The following is an 18,156-nucleotide window of genomic DNA, read 5'->3' on the forward strand; positions in this document are numbered from 1 at the left end:
CTCTTAGAATACATAATTCTAACTAAGATTTGTCTTTGCCCTCGCATAGCTTTTTATAAATAAAAAAACAAAGCTATTAAAAAAATAATAATAATGATTTGGAGGATTTTAAGTATACTTGTCTGGTTGTTCCACGTGCCCTGGAACAATGGACAAAAAATATAGAGTGGTTTCTATGAAATCTGTCAAATACCTATAGACCAGAGGAAGCCAACTCCAGTCCTCAAGGTCTACCAACAGGTCAGGTTTTCAGGATATCCCTGCTTCAGCACAGGTGCTCAATCAGTGGCTCAGTTGAAACTGAGTCATTGATTGACCCCCACTTATCCTACTGTATTTTTAGAATTAAAATGAGGAATGTGTGTATATTTTTAATACAGCACCAACAATATATGCATCGGGTTCCAAAAGAGAGAACACAGTGATTTATAATACAATAAGTGCAACAAAGAAGAAGAAAAAATCACACAATGGGAAAGTAAATCTCTGCCCCATAGAGCTTACAATCTAAGGTTAATAAATGAAAAAAATGATGTTGTTCTTCCTTCTTCCCTGCCCTCTCAAAGATAAAGATGCGTCAATGTTTTGTATTGTCTTTCTTGTAAGGCTGGTGCCATATAAATAAAATATACATACAGTATCTATATTATTAAATGAGTCCCTTAATACTTTAGTTTTGTTTGGAGAAAGCTAAACACCATTGGGAATGGCCATTGACGGAAGAAACTGTCGTTTTTGTCTGATATTAATTAGACTTGTTTTGTTTGAGTATAGAACAAAAATGGCTTGACCTTTAATATAGCTATAAACATAATTTTTACAGGTATAATTACATCTCGATAGTGTTTTTAATATTCAATCACCACTATAGTTTCTGTTGAAGATTAATATATCAAACATGGGTGGTTTCTTACACAAACAGCGTTCAAGATTGTGCATGTGAAACCATATCCATTTAGTGTTTTTTACCCCACCCAACAATTTTCTGGAGTGAATATGCATTTTTCTTGGCTTCAAAGTACTTTGAAAAGTACAATTACTTACATCTTCTATGGATTACAAAATTAAGGATTTGGTTTCAACTGTAACCACCAAGGATTTCTATTGCGAAACTCCATCTCTGCCACTGTCCATGAAGAGGTTTATTGGTATTATAATAGTTTTCCAACCTTGATGTCAATTCTTTAAAGGATACTGTATTTAGGGCTTTATTCTTACATTCACTGATATTGTTCTGTAGACCTGAAGAATATTTCAAGGTAGCTTAGGTACTTCTCTTTAGGCGCAGCAGTGGATTACACATTACAGCCAGCATAGTAGGTGATCTTGAATTGTTCCTTGTAGTATTGTGTTTGAAGCCAGGTATATTGGATTAGTGACCGATGGCTTTGTACTCGTCAAACTTATTTAGAGCTACCGAGCCACAACTGTAAAGTCGATATCTATGTAAACATCCTCAATAGTGAATGACACAAATTGCTGCTTTCTACATATGCAGAAATTATAAAATCATGATTAGTATAATATTTAATATAAATATGATTTTTTTTTTCACGCTTGCCTCCATAAGACCATTGTGTCCTTTACATCACAGTGGGTAATACTAAAATCTATTCCGTTCCTCAAGTCTGTTTAGGAATCCTATCGTATTCGACTCTTCTTTCCTTCTCTCTTCACCTTGATGCTGTTGATAAATCTTGTCACTTCTTTCTTGTAATGCAAACCCATCTGTACTACTGCAACCTTCTCCTTACTGGCCCAGTTGCCTTGCAGCTTTCAACGTTTCAATTTATTCAAAATGTTGCTGTGAGGATAACCTCGTTCTACTTTTGATAAGTTGCATCTTCTCTGCAAATATCTGTTGGTTCCACATTTTTTTTCTCTCTTTCAAAAGCTCTCTGCTCCTCTACCCCTCCTCACAGTATATATCAGCTTTAATCTCTCTCTATACTATTACTTGCTTTCTACGCTCTGCTCAGGCATGAGTTCTCTCTAACCCCGATGTCACTACAGCTTTCTCATGCCTTCAACCCTGCTCAGGTGCTTCACCCTACCTCTGGAACTCCCTCACTCCCAATATCCACCAAGCACCTTGTGACAGTAGGTGCAATGTGGCTCGCATATTAAAGGTTAACCCCAGCCATCTAGATGGATACATAGGATTTCCCCTTTATATCCGTCTTATTCTTGTTAAAATGACTAAAAAGTTCTGTAAAATGTGTATGTAACCCTTTATTGAATGTATAATGTGATGCATATGTTTCTGTCTCTCCTTTGTGTACCAGGCTGGTAATTCACTTACCCAGCCTGCACAAAAAGGAAATCCGTGTTTGTGTTAAACAAAGGGGGGAGGGGGATGTTGCAGTGCTTGGGAATATTGTGAGAGTGGGGATGGGCGGCACTCAGATGTGCGAGACGTTGGCTCGAAGAGTAGAGACTTTGTTGATCCCAGACACTGAGGCACCTATTTCTGCAGGAGATATCCGTCCAGGCTGTTGGAACTGTTGCTGGTTATGATCCCCATAGGAACTGTTTCCATTAATCAGTTTGAAATACCCGCTCTCCTTAGGCCCATCCCTGTGGGCTGTGAGAGATGCACAGTCACCGCCCACGGCCCATATTGTTCCATCACAGATGAGTCCTCACTCTGTGATTGGCCAGTGCGTAGCATCCGCGCTGTGATTGGTCTGCACCCGTCCTCCATGCTTTTCTATGGAGACAAGGAAAGTATGTAAAGGGTAGCCGATCTGAGCTCCACAGTTGTTCCTGGAGTTAGCATGTAAGCTAAGTGGTGTGCTCTGAGGCTTTGCCAGAGACACCTCTGAACGAGGCCGATCTGGGCAGGATGTTTGAAAGTGATATTCTCCAAATAGCATCCCTGAGGTCTTGAGAGACCGGAACCCCTGCAGACGTGTAAGTACTCCTGGGTAAGCTTACTGAAGTAGCACCTAGCTACCTAGGATTCCACCTGGTGTTTTGGTGAGTGTAAGCTCTTCTTCATGTATTTGAGCTGTGCCTCTTGACTCCAGTTGAAATAAACTTGGTTCATGTAACTCTATTGTTCTGTTTGGTGCTTGATCCTGGTGAATTGTCCTGGTCTCCCGTGACACACCTTCTCTCTCTAACTTTTGAAAAACTCACCTGTTAAGCAAAGCATTTAAATAGCCCTACATAGCCATGACTCACTAAATAACAGTATACTCTTTTACACACACTAACCAACGCACTAAAATGTACACCTACTGTTTTTGTAGCTTTCCCCACATGCCAATTCAATTGTAAACTCTTCGGGGCAGGTACTCCTTTCTCTCAATGCTGCATTTGTAGATGTAACGATCTTACCAGTATTATTATATTCTCTGTATTGTTATTGTATTGTAATGTTTGTGAAAATGGTAACGCACTGCATACCTGGTTGGCGCTATATAAATATACATACATTTAAACTCCCGATCAGTATCAGTCACATTCTTTATCTGTAAGTCCACAACTCGCCATAAGTATCATCTCAAACCCTAGTTGAAACTCATAATGTGGTAAGAATACAGATTTTGAAGCGGGTGACCCCACTTTGAATCCCAATGTAAGCTTCCCTTGGGACTGTTGGCAGGTGACTTGCCCATATCTCCCTGTGCCTCAAGCACCAAGACTAGGTTGTAAGTTCTTTGGGACAGGGACTCACTAGGCCTGTCTTGCTATATTTGCAGTTGCCAGTGAATGCAAAAACGAAAGTTTAACAAAAAAAAGAGATGGGGGAGGTGGTAGAAGCTGAACACTACATGCACTTTTAGAGTACTGTATGTAACTGGTTTAGTAACATTTAGGGGGATATTCACTAAGGTTCGTCGCGGCTTAATGCACCCAATCCGGTGTCAACGGCCATTCAAGTCAACCGCGGTTAATGTCGGATTGAGTGCATTATCCCACAATGGACCTTGGTGAATCTCCCTCTTAGGCAGGGATGGTTGCTGCTTCAAGCCTTTCTAAGGGAGCGATTCCGGCAATGCATTCCCTAAGGTAAAAATGTCGGTTTATCCTACAGTGGAGGAGTTAACACGTGCTATGAATAATGTTTCTTTACTCATTTTACTTTAGTTGCTAAGTGTTTGAACTAGTTTTCATTTTCGAGGACAAAAATAGTAGCATGGAGATTATTTTCTCAACATGGCTTCCCAATAATAAGTTATGCTACTTTCCGTCGCAAATAGGAAACCCTAGAAATGCCATTGTGTGGACCTTCTATAATATATTGGCACTTGCGTCATTCTGTATTTTTATCAAGCAGGGAAAAATTATATAACACCTGGTGAGTAACAGAATTCCCCTGCTTGACAGTAAAACACAGTGATTGTTAGTGCAACCCTTTAGCAAGACTTCTTGCGTATCTAATACAGATACATTTTCATTTTATTATTGACATTGATTATATTAAAAATGTATCCATGCAAGGTAATACTTGTTAATGATACGTTTTATAAAGTGACAATAGTAATTACAAAGATTATGTCTAGTAAGTGTTAGGATTGTTTGAGATGCAAGAAACACTCGGATCACTAGTTTCAGTTTCCCGAGTAATGGACTTTGGGGGTTCTAGATTTTTTTATCTGACATACTCAATAAGCAATAAATAGTCATTTGTGATGATGTCTCTTAGTATTCATTCACAGTTTTCTTAAGGTATATAAGCAAATAAAGTGAACTAGCAAGTACACATCTCCTTTTAACCAGGCAGAACAAATGCATTAATACAAAAATGACTTTGTAGGTCAGTACAGTACATTATTAGACAGGAGAACACAGCACAGTCACAACAGAAAAATGAAATCAATCCCCTTATTTGTCTTTATTTAGTGCAATCTTTAATATCTATTACATGTCTTTTTAGAAAGGGAAAGTATGCAGGAATGTACCGAATAAGTAAACATGGGAAGGATGTGGATCCAGGAAGTAATCTGCCATTATTTGGAGTCAGGAATGAAATTATTTTTCCCCTTCTGAGACATCCTTGGATGATGTTTCCCTTGGGATTTTGGTTTGCTTTCCTCTGGATCAAAATACTGTAAATCCAAATATAGGATCAGTATCTCTTGTTTAAATTGAGTATAGGTTGAACTTGATGGACATATTTCGTTTTTTTCAACCTCATCTACTATGTAACTATGTAACTGACATGCTTTATATAAGTAAGTGTAAGTAATGTAAAAAAAAAAAATAGCATTTCCCTTTTTTACTGTATGTTTTAGGTAGTCGAGAGTCATCGTTTGTTTATGCCATCTCTTCTGCGGGAGTAGTAATTGCCATCACCAGGGCATGCAGCCAAGGAGAACTGAAATCATGTTCTTGTGATAATAACAAGAAAGGTTCTTCCAAAGACAGCAAAGGCAACTTTGACTGGGGTGGCTGCAGTGATAACATAGACTATGGCATCAAATTTGCAAGAGCATTTGTGGATGCGAAGGAGAGAAAGGGAAAGGATGCCAGAGCTCTGATGAACCTTCATAACAACAAAGCCGGAAGAAAGGTACTCTCTCCCTTTTTTTTAATTCGTTTTTTTCTTATGGCTTTTATATTTTCCATATGCATTTATTTGGTTAGGGTTAGGGTTAGAGTAAACTAGTCCGTAATAAAAAATTAAAAAAAACATAATTGAAAAGATTTGTAATGTAATTACTTTTATTTTATTTTTTTCTTACACATTTTGGTAATGGACCAGAAAAAAATGAAAATATATTTTTTTGTATTGGAGTTACTGTCTATATAATGTAACCCAAAGGAGGTGGCAATCCACAGATGGACCTCATAAGAAGCTTGGAATTAAAGCTGAGGAGGATATGTAAAATAACATTTTATGTGACTTTCCCATGATATGAACTACCGTGAAACAATTCATAAAGGTCGTGGGCATGTGGAAAAAAAAATCTTTCTTTCTAATTATGCTATCTTATGCAGTGATATAAAACACACATGTAGTTGTGTGAAAAAGAAAGTACACCCTCTTTGAATTCTATGGTTTTACATATCAGGACATAATAATAATCATCTGTTCCTTGCAGGAAGGTAAATACAACTTCAGATGAACAACAACACATGACATATTACACTGTGTCATGATTTCTTTCCTTCTTACCCACCTTCCCCTTCCCAACACCCCTTCCCGACCTCCCGCTCCCTGCCCCACCATCCACCATCTGTCAGTTCCAATTATTGGCCCATTTAACACATGCAAAATACAATAACCTTTCCTTAGAGATGAGATTTTTTTAATTAAGATATGTTTAATAAATACAGTAGGTCAAAATACACAAATTGAGAAATATTCTTCAATAGGAAAATATTGGAGAGATATATATTGTGAAATGTCAGCTGGTATCCTGTAAATGTATGTCATGACAATAGGAGGAGATGTATTACAGTACACCTATTAGGTTATTGTTAATACAAGAATTTCCTTATAATAGTTTTTAAAAATAATCCTTTTGTTACATTCGGAGCTTATCGTTTCCTTTTTTCTTTTTAGCATTCTGAGTTATGTTATAAATGAATAGAACTCTTGTGTTTTAATATGTGAATCAGCTCTGATTGTATGTGTTTGTATTTTTTATTCAGTGTTTATGTGCATAGGGGGGACCCCAATTATAGTTAGGGCTTAGTATGTGTTCATTTGCGCCATGATGTGGTGTTTACTCTGCCTGCCATTGTGTATCACACGGAGTGAGGAAAGCGAGTGAGGGGGAAAAAAGAGGGGGGGGTTGGGGGCTGCAGCGGGGCTGCGCCCTGGATCGAGAGAGATAGAGGGGTGGGTATGGGTTTGGAGGAGATTGCCTTTCCTCCGTGGACACACTCAAGTGGGGCTGGGAACAGTCGGGGATCAGTGCCGCTCCGATCTCGGCAGGCGGGGACTTGTTTGCATTCATAATGCGCATTGGGTCCCGGTCTGCTTGAGGGAAGGGGGATGTGCCTCTCTTACTGGCCTCCAGCGCCAAGGAGTAGATTGGTGGTGACGTCATGAGAGGGGCGTCACTTAGGAGGGACATCTAGATACTCAGCAGACATGCACGCTCGCAGGGGCGTGCACCAACGTGGTAATGACGTCACACACACCCGTTTTTTGGTGCGAATTTTGATTATTGGAATACACATTGTATAGAGTATTGTACCATACTCCTTGATAAAGCACCGTGTTGTGTGAAACGTGTAGGAGGGTCAACACCTCCCTGTCTGTCATGTTTGATAGACAATAAATATTTTTCTATTTTTATTCACCTGTCTCCCTGGGCAGTGCGCTGCTTTGTGCATTTATTTGCATTTTTTTGCTACCACTGATTTAGGCCTACAAGCTTTAAATCATCTTTCTTATGTTTGTTTCTTTTTCTTTGTGTACACTACATATTGTTGCTAGAGTTGTCGGTGGCTTTTGCATATTACTATGAATGACAAAAAAAATAAGACTAGCATAAGACCAACATGTATCTGATCTATTCCTATGTCACATTGGACTAGGCGGTGAAGAGGTTCATGAAGCATGAATGCAAGTGCCATGGTGTTAGTGGATCCTGCACACTGAGGACATGCTGGCAAGCAATGGGAGATTTTCGAAAATCTGGGGACTACCTGCGGAGAAAATATAATGGAGCCATTCAAGTGGTAATGAATCAAGATGGCACTGGTTTTACTGTAGCTAACAAGAGATTTAACAAACCTACTACCAATGATCTGGTTTACTTTGAGAACTCACCAGACTACTGCATCGGAGACCGGGATACTGGTAAGTGCTGAACATAAATATACTAAAATGTGTTAATCCAGTCCAAAAGATTGTTATAGGCATGGGGCCAAAAATGTTATTATATTGTACAAAAAAGAAGGGGGTCTTAAATCTTGATCCATCGCATGCTGTGCATCATTGCAGTGTTCAGCTTACATGACCGGTGATGTTGTGTAAGTAAGAGAAAAAAAAAGTATTTACTATTTTTCTACCCTCCACTGCCCTTTCCGAGCTTCTGCCCATATTTACATAGTGAAAGATTACCTTTGATGCTCAGGATCAACCTACAGTATGTTGTTCATAGAGCAGCTATCCTCCCAGGTTACTTTGTGTTCTGCTTTGTTGTCACCAGCCAGTGACAGTGGGCTAATAATTTCTTTAGGAGGTTTATAACAGCATTAGAGCATGAGCCTTATACAAGCAGTTTCTCCTATTTGTTTTATTTGTTACCATCCAAGATACTTATCATTGAAGTTACTGGGTTTAAATATCCCTTAGGGGAAACAAAATGGCTACCAGATCTCAGACCAATAGGAAGCTCATTGGTTGCAGCTTGTGGCTTTCTATTAGACGACCATTTAAATCCCTTTTAAAAACCAGGAAGTAATACCGGTAACTTCACCAGTAAGTTTTAGGGGAAGGGAGGCTTAGGGAAGTACCTCTGGGACCTTTTGGACCAGGGGGAATGGGCCAGATGAAGAGGTAGTCCCTCGAAACGTCGCCCCCCTAGCATACTTTCCATTCTCCGTTTTTTGTGTATATTCCTTGTGTTTCATGTTTTTTTCCCCTTTTCCTTTCCACCCCCCCCCCCCTCACTGTGTGACATGCCCATTTGTGACACTGGTTTCTGCAAACACATTTGATTTATTTCTGGTTTGTTTTATTATTAAATGTATTTTCTGCATTACAACTGTTTTCATCATTTAGCTATTAGACAGTGAGTGCTGGTACTTACTTAGATTTGTTAGTACTATACAGGGGAATAAGGGTCCCCTTTTGTTCCGTGCACCCTGTAATTGCATAAATTTAACACTATCAGTGTGCTGTCTATCGTCCCCTTTTACCCTTCACCAGTAAGTATCTCGGGAACTGGGGAGGGGGGACCCCAGAGCTTTTGGGTGGATTATCCCTTTAAAGCAAAGTACCAGCCATAAACAAAACGACAAAATAAATATGCATTTGTATGTAAGAGAAGCAAAATCCCATGCCACGTGATCTGAACTGATCAGACCAAACAAGAAGCAGTTACCCTTGGGAGTTTTGTACCCTTTGTACCCAGGCTGTGCAGAAAAGCTGTGTAATGTGGCAGGCAAAAGTTTATAAGGGGTCATGATAAAATGGAATTGTAGCAAAAGGTGACAGTGTGCTCATTTGCATGTCATTTCCCAGAATCCCTGGCTGCAGTGGAAGCTCTGTATGTTAGGATATGTTGGTGAAAAGCAGGGCTGCAGAGCTGTCTGAGACATGCAAATGTTCTCACATGTGATATTTTCATTTGCTGTATGCTATATGGTGGAGGGTGTTTCTCATTTTTTTTACCCACCATAACTTAATTAAGGTGTGGTTGTACCCTAAGTGGAATTTACAAATTTATACTGGTATTTCATAGGCGAATAGGTACTGACTTTATTGATAATTCCTTCACAGGTCGCCTCTTACGCTTCAGTGCATAAACCAACTTGATAACATTGTAGTTGATATACTGGTATATTAATGGTCACTGGTGCTTATAGATACTAAAAAGGACCCGGCTAAATAAAGCAACACTCTGTACACTGACGTAAATTTGTGCCATCTATATAAAAGTTTGAGCTGTCACTAGAATTGTGCATATTTTATGCTCCTTTTCTATAGTTTGAAATCTTTCAGAGAGACTGTTGAAGGTCTATCAAATTGGCCATCTTACTGTATATGTGGTGATGAGTTTTTCAATTATTGGGCATTTTTATAGATTTTGTCTGTCTTGCTGTTGGTTAATAAATTTACAATTAACTTTTGCAAATACAGTATTATGGAAATGACCAGAGAATTGGGGAGTTCAAAGGCACCGCCCAAGAAATCACTAGATTTACAACCGAAAATGAAATGTTTCCGTTCATATTGAGTATTACTATGCACCACACAAACCAATGACATCATGCACAGTACTCAGTGGGTATGGTCTTAATGAGCAGCTATTATATACAAGATCTTTTCTTCTACTCAGATGATGACGTATTTATCGACACTAATGGAAATAGTTGTTTCCAATGTTAGATAACACTGGTGACTTCACTCCACATCTATCTGTATATCAGAACTTGAAATGTATTGATCATGATGTCAGATTTACATGGTAAGAGCTGAGGCAGAGGGAGCACTTAACGAATGAAAAAAGCAACGATGCACTTAACCTGATTTTTTTATAATGTTCCTCTCAAACTATGCTATTTTCTCTGAATTTCAATTGTATGTCTGATGTTGGCTGTTGGCTTAAGGTCACATTGAAAAAAAATGACGTCTTCCTAACTTAAAACATAAACCACCTAAAGCAGCAATCCACAGCGCTCATTTGTTTTTTTCTCCTTAGGGTGTTTTTTTTTATTACCTCAACTGAGGAGTCTTGAGGGCTTCCTGACCTCCCAGGACCCCACGATTTTTGTGGTGATGACGCAGGGCTAAACTATTTAATCACCGGATACAAAATGGCTGCTTCGGACTTGCTTCAGCTTGGGTAACATTGCAGCTATCTATTGGTTAACCCAACTGCCATTATTATTTTTTTTTTTTTTTTTTTTTTTTTTTAGGAAGCTCCTATATAATTAAAGTTTTTTTTTTTTTTTTTTTTTTTTGCACGGAACAAGTGCGGGGGGAGGGGGGAGATGAGATGCCTGGAGGTCAAGTGGCCAAGGGTCAACAAAAAAACAAACATATGGGGGGAGGGGGAGGGCGGGGAATTCTGCTTCATATCAACTCTGTGGTTTGAATTTGTTGTACATTCGTTGCTATTATATGTTGTTGTATTTTCTTGATGGGTACAATTTTAAATTGTTCTCCAACACATGCAAACCTACTGATTTAATTTAAATCTCCTGGAACTTGTATATGCATCAAAGCATGTTCTAGATCAGATTTAACTGGTAGTTTATTGGTCAGGTTGATCTGTCGTTATGTCCTCCTTCCTTGTTACCCATACTCTTTTTTACATTTTTAAATAGTGTAACAGGTTTTCCCCCACCCTCTGGGAGATTTCACTATTACGCAGTGTTTTGTGCTGCTCGCCTGCTGGCTCACAGAATACTGAGCGTTTGCCGATGGTAGTGGGGACGAACAAGGCAGGATTTTGGGGTTCTTTCTCACTTCTTTACTTGGTGCAGCACCTCCATTCCTCGCAGGCCCCAGCAGAAGTGGGTGCAGTCCCTGCAGGAAAACTGTCTGGTACTTCCCCTGAATAACTGCACTCTCAGGCAGGAGTATATAAAACAGGAACAGTCTTTATTCTTCCAACTTCAGAACACAGTATACAACCGGTGTTAAGCAGGGTAGATTAGTAGCCAAGAGGATACATGGCTACAATAGTCTTAGAATTTCTTTCTGCTGCTATATACAGGCATACTGTACCCCTTTTTAAGTACACCCGCTTTACATACACTCGCAAGTACGTACATTTATTTTTAGTTGCACCATACCCCTGTACTGACACCATACGCGTGTACGGACACCAGGGGGCAGCGTGCGTGCGCACCTCATTAATACTGCAACCTCCTTCATTGTGGTCCCTAACTGAGCGGGAGTGCAGGTAAGGGGGAAAGGGGAACGGGGACAGATGGCAGGGGGAACGGGGAGATCGGGCGCACCATCAATCAGCAGCTATAGCAGTGATTCTGCCTGCACTGCAGCTCCTGGCTCTTCTCCATCCGCCCTCCTCCTCCCCCCTCCTCCTTCCCCCTCATCCCTCCTCCCCCTCCCTCCTCAGAGCTCGCTCTAGCCTGCTGCTGCTGCTGCTGTAGAGCGGAACTTTGCATGTGAGTTACAGGCTACGGGGGAGGAGGAGGTGCTCTTCTACAGTATTCTGTGCTTGTGTGTGTCTGAGTGTGTGTGTGTCTGAGTGTGTGTGTGTGTGTGTGTGACTATGTGCGAGAGTGCATGACTGAAGGAGTGCGTGCGTGACTCAGGGAGTGCGTGCGTGACTCAGGAAGTGCGTGCGTGACTCAGGGAGTGCGTGCGTGACTCAGGGAGTGCGTGTGTGACTCAGGGAGTGCGTGTGTGACTCAGGGAGTGCGTGCGTGACTCAGGGAGTGCGTGCGTGACTCAGGGAGTGCGTGCGTGACTCAGGGAGTGCGTGCGTGACTCAGGGAGTGCGTGCGTGCTTGACTGAGGGAGTGTGTGCGATAGTGCATGACTGAAGGAGTGCATGCGTGACTGAGTGCGTGACTGAGTGAGGGAGTGAGTGAGGGAGTGAGTGACTGAGGGAGTGAGTGACTGAGGGAGTGCGTGAGGGAGTGCGTGACTGAGTGAGGGAGTGCGTGACTGAGTGAGGGAGTGCGTGACTGAGTGAGTGCGTGACTGAGTGCATGACTGAGTGCGCGCGTGCGAGAGAGAGTGCGCGCGCGTGCGAGAGAGAGAGTGCGCGCGCGTGCGAGAGAGAGAGTGCGCGCGCGTGCGAGAGAGAGAGAGTGTGCGCGCGTGCGAGAGAGAGAGTGCGCGCGCGTGCGAGAGAGAGTGCGCGCGCGTGCGAGAGAGAGAGTGCGCGCGAGAGAGAGAGAGAGTGCGCGCGAGAGAGAGTGCGCGCGAGAGAGAGTGCGCGCGCGAGAGAGTGCGCGCGCGAGAGAGTGCGCGCGCGAGAGAGTGCGCGCGCGAGAGAGTGCGCGCGCGAGAGAGTGCGCGCGCGAGGGAGAGAGCGCGCGCGAGGGAGAGAGCGCGCGCGAGGGAGAGAGCGCGCGCGAGGGAGAGAGTGCGCGCGAGGGAGCGCGAGGGAGCGCGCGAGAGAGAGAGAGAGCGCGCGAGAGAGAGAGTGCGCGCGAGAGAAGGCGAGAGAGCGTGCATGAGTGAGAGAGAGAGCGTGTGCGAGTGAGAGAGAGAGCGTGAGAAGGAGAAAGAGAGTGTGAGAAGGGGGGGAGAGAGAGCTGCTATACAGTACTGTCCCGCGTGCGCGCCTCTCACCTCTTGCTTGCGCCCATTCATTGCGCTGTGGCTGCCCCTACAGGCCGCCGTAGTTTTGACTCGCCAATTGACGATGATTCACCTCAGCCAATAGGGAAACAGCAGTTCGCGCATGTGCCATTCAGCACCAGCTAAACCGACTCCCTATCTGTACTGGAGCTCTGATCAAGCGGGGAAACTACATGTACAGCACATAGAGGCTGTGAATTTCATCACTGTAAGCCAAGCTGATCAAGGACCTGAGTAAGGCCGTGCGTACAGTACAGTGCCGGCGACACCGCCCAAAAACAAACACTTTGCTGCCGCGTGCGTTTATAGTAAGCGCGACAGCGGCAATGCGACGGAGCGGACTTTGGAAGCTGAGAATATTTGATTTTTCAAGGGCTGTCGCCTCATGTGACAGCCCCTGAACAAATCAAATGCCCGGGAGCCCGCGATGCCGCCACAAAGCTAAATATAACTTTCGCTAGCGGGGATGGGTGACGTCACTCGTCGCGTCGCCGGCACTATACGCGCAGCCTAAGGAAGCACAGCATTGTAAAACACTACTGTACTGTACAGTATTGTACTTATTGTTTTCACCAAAGTCACAAATCAAAGTCACAAAAATATATCAGTCAGTCAAATAAATGCACCTCACCTTCATGCTCTTTCAGTAAAAATACTGTACAGTAGAAGATATGCCCTCTCCCTCATCCTTCCTACATATTTTTAAAATAATTTTCCGTTCATGTTGTATCAGTCAGCACTAGTAAGAAAAATCAGCTGACATTAAAGATTTTATTTCAATAAAGCCTACTGTATTTATTTTGGTTACAAATGCATTATTTACATCAGTTATGCACATATACAGGCAGTCCTCGTTTTACAACGCTTCGCTTTACAACGAATGGCTTATCCAACGCTGTGCAATGCATACCTATGTTCATTTTTACAACGCCAAAATGGCTTATCCAACGCTCTTACGACACTTTGCAAAGTTGTTTATGTGTATATAATATATATATTATACTATATTATACTATATAATATATTATATTTTTATATTATTTTATATATTATGTTATATATATATATAATACAGTATATACACTATATAATGTATGTGTGTGCTGCATATCTTATTGCCTGCGTAAAATATTTTGTGTATTTTAGCATTAAAAATGCCTTCAGGAACGGAACCTTTCATTTAAACAGTGTTCCTATGGGAAAACGTGTTTCACTATCGAACGCCATTTTGAGTAACGCATTGTGTCGGATAACCGAGGACTGCCTGTATGATGTTTGCAGTACAGTACATGCATTGTAAAGTGGAAAAAATGTAATAAAGGTAAGTCCAAAGAATAGCTGCAGTGTCCAATGGAGGATGATCAAATCTTTAGACAGCAGGCTCCACAGCAACAAGAATGGTATATAGTGCAAGGGAGACAAAAGGAAAAATCATAGTGCAACAAGGTATGAACTAAACATATAACACATAGACAAAAACAGAGATACAACAATAACAGATAGGCTGACAAATATTAACGGAGTATTTAATATAACACAATAAAAAGCAATGAACAAGTGAAGAGCAGATGTGGGATCCGGTGTGTAAAACCGGAATCCTACTTACAAGACGTCCAAAAGGTAAAGGCAGGGATATTTAGTGTGCGTACTCCGGCGGCAGCTGCTGGTAGACACGTGGCGGTCGGGGGAGACTGCAAACACTTCCTCCGATCTGCATCAAACTGTGCGTCACTGTGGGCTGCTTCTCCTGATGCCGTCTGTCGCTCCGCGACCGGAAACACGTCACTGAGGGCGGGACAAATCACCGGAACTCCCTTCTCCTATTCCTGCACACCGTCGTGTTCTTGCGTTGATCTGCTCTGTTCTGCTCACTGCAAACTCTCAACTCTCAACTGCCCTTAGTTGAGAGTTGAGAGTTTGCAGTGAGCAGAACAGAGCAGATCAACGCAAGAACACGACGGTGTACAGGAATAGGAGAAGGGAGTTCCGGTGATTTGTCCCGCCCTCAGTGACGTGTTTCCGGTCGCGGAGCGACAGACGGCATCAGGAGAAGCAGCCCACAGTGACGCACAGTTTGATGCAGATCTGAGGAAGTGTTTGCAGTCTCCCCCGACCGCCACGTGTCTACCAGCAGCTGCCGCCGGAGTACGCACACTAAATATCCCTGCCTGTACCTTTTGGACGTCTTGTAAGTAGGATTCCGGTTTTACACACCGGATCCCACATCTGCTCTTCACTTGTTCATTGCTTTTTATTGTGTTATATTAAATACTCCGTTAATATTTGTCAGCCTATCTGTTATTGTTGTATGTCTGTTTTTGTCTATGTGTTATATGTTTAGTTCATACCTTGTTGCACTATGATTTTTCCTTTTGTCTCCCTTGCACTTTATACCATTCTTGTTGCTGTGGAGCCTGCTGTCTAAAGATTTGATCATCCTCCATTGGACACTGCAGCTATTCTTTGGACTTACCTTTGTCCCTTACATTGGACTTTGAGGCGCCGGTCTGTATTGTTCATTTGTGCTTCTTCACTAACTGTGTTTGGGGTTAGTTTTTCCTGGCAGCCTTGCCTCATATAGGTGATTTATCACATTATTGTATTGTTGTTCACATGCACTGCATATTAGTTTTTTAGCGCTATATACACCATTCTTTTTCCGGAAAAAAGGTAATGCTTCATTTTAAGTACATTTTTGCTTTACATACATGCTCCGGTCCCATTGCGTATGTTAAAGCGGGGTATGCCTGTAATGTTGTTTGAATATAGCTTTTTCTTGTCTAGAATTTGTTTTGCTATAACTTTACAAGATGTTTGTAGCCATTTCAAGCTGCAGGTCACAGTGCATACTTCAACTAACAAAACTGACACTTTTTTCATGTTTGTCGCTATATACCTATTCTGAATTTAGTAAACATAATAATAGTAACATAACAGTTTTGGGCACCACTCCATAAATGAGACATTATGGAACTAGAAAAAGTGTAGAAAAAAAGCCATCAAATTAATAAAGTGGATGGAAATCTGACTTGTGAGGAAAAGCTAGCTAAATTAGATTGGTTTACAATTAAAAAGAGGCGTCTAAGAGGGATATAACAACAGTATATACAAATATATTCTGGGTTAATACAGCAAATAAAAATACAACTTGTGAGCACATTCACATGTCTCAGACAGGTCTGCAACCCTGTTCACCATTATCTCTTAGCATACCATGATTCCACTGCAGTTAGGGCTTCTGGGAAATTACATGCAAATGAGCACACAGTGTCACATTTTGTGGGTCAATACAAGGAGCTTTCAAAATAACTATTCATCCTAAATGCAGTACAAACTACACGAGTCATCCCTTAAGGTCGGAGAAAATTAGATTTTAAAAACAATAAAAGAAAGGGTTCTTTACAGTACGGCCAGTTAAAATGTGGAATTTGTTACCCATGGAGACTCTTATGGTAGATGCAATAGATATCTTCAGAAAAAAGTTGGACATCTTTTCATAAAGGAAAGTTATACAGGGTTATACCAAATAAGTAAACATAGGAAGGGTGTGGATCCAGAGAGAAATCTCATTATTTGGAATCAGGAAGGATTTTTTCCCCCCGTATGAGATCATTAGATGATATTTCATTGGGCTTTTTTGTTTGCCTTCCTCTGGATCAATATAATGAAAGTACAAATATAGGATAAGTATCTGTTGTTTACATGTTACATAGGTTGAACTTGATGGACATATGTATTTATTCAACCTCATCTACTATGTAATTATGTAACCCTTGGAGCTGTTCCTTGAAGTCGCTCCCAGAAGCCCCCTACAACTAACACCAGGTGCTGGAGCATGGTCCAGTAGTCGAGCCGGAGGTCTTCAGATGTCTGTCCCACCACATCTACCATTCTTTGGATAAATCCAGTATGGTCAGGTAGATGGGTAGACGTCTCCGATCCAGGTCCCTGGAAACGGAGGTACTGTGTAGCACATTCTGAGCACTGAGAAGTGGATCCCAGTGCAGGCCCCACCCACGCATACTGCGGGCAGACCAGGCGTAGTGTGTTCTCCCCATCGCAGGGTATCAGCATCAACCCCCCAGGGAGATTGAAGCGCATGCCCTTTTCTTCCATCGTCGACGATCTTGGCAGATGGAAGTAAAGGGCGTCTGTACTGTAAGGCTACCACGTGCAAGTGAAGTGGAATCTCCACACTCGCACAGGGCAGCAGAGGGATACGCCTATAGCTCCTCCCTCTGGTTTTGAGAACAGCCACTCATAGAACAGGGTGGGACTTGGCGTTCGCGCCAATCCCTGATTGTCAGGCATAAGGGCGCGGTCAGGTTCCGCACCAATCCTAGGAGGTTTTGCAGGGCAGATTTAGTTTTACAATTTCTGTACCATTTCCATGCGGTCTCCCGTTGAGCAAGAACCGCCATTTTGGTTGGAAACACACAGTCTTTGTAGCAAGGTCTTGCAACTTTGGATTTTGAAGCTTTTTGCACAGGCTGCCATGCGATTTCCCATTTTGAGCGGGAACCACCATCTTGGATAGAAAAAGTGCATGAAGTAGTAATAAGGGTAGCACGTTCCCTGGAGAAGCCTCAGGGGACGGCCTAACGAATGTTCTCTGCTGATGGTGACCATGTTCCCCAGTGAAGCCTCGTGGTATACCCCAACATTGTGTATCTGAGGAAGGGTGACCACGTTCCCCGATGAAGCCTCAGGGTACGCCCCAACAGGATTTTCTGTGCTAATGAAGGGTAGCCACGTGCAGCCTTGGGTTACGCCCCAACATAGTATATCTGAGGAAGGGTAGTTGGGCAACCCCCCCCCCCCCCCCGGTGACGCCTCGGAGAGTGGTCCACAATGCTACCTCAAATTGGCAGTGCAGGGCTGCAAAGTCCAAACCCCATTCCCCTGGCAGTCCACATAATTAATGACCAAATGACCATAAGTGAACAGAAGCATGATTTGGGAAATGTGCTGCTACTGGTGTATTCTGTGACTGCTGTATCATACCTGGTGGTAAACAGGAGGCAGGAGATCTCTGTGATGGTATGGGGAGGACATCAGGACAGGCTCATGGTGGTTCTTTAGTGGTCAGTGCCTCCAGTCCAAGAAGATCCTGATGTTTCAGGATGCACCTCATGGGCACTTCTTCTTTGGTACTTAGTCATGCTTCAATTACTATGCCAGGTGTTGGTATGACTGAGGTTTATTAGCAGTAAAGTATATACACTGGATCACATATATTC

The 18,156-nt window shown here is 42.3% G+C and overlaps 1 protein-coding gene across 1 annotated transcript in view; it reads left to right on the forward strand.

Moving 5' to 3' along the window:
• Positions 1–18,156, forward strand: part of WNT2 (Wnt family member 2) — a 72,098-nt gene that overhangs the window by 27,053 nt on the left and 26,889 nt on the right. The window contains 2 exon segments of the mRNA XM_075599976.1: positions 5,244–5,521; positions 7,501–7,765. Coding sequence (XP_075456091.1) covers positions 5,244–5,521; positions 7,501–7,765 — 543 coding nt within the window.

Source organism: Ascaphus truei, chromosome 5, assembly GCF_040206685.1.
Source record: "Ascaphus truei isolate aAscTru1 chromosome 5, aAscTru1.hap1, whole genome shotgun sequence".
NCBI lineage: Eukaryota > Metazoa > Chordata > Amphibia > Anura > Ascaphidae > Ascaphus > Ascaphus truei.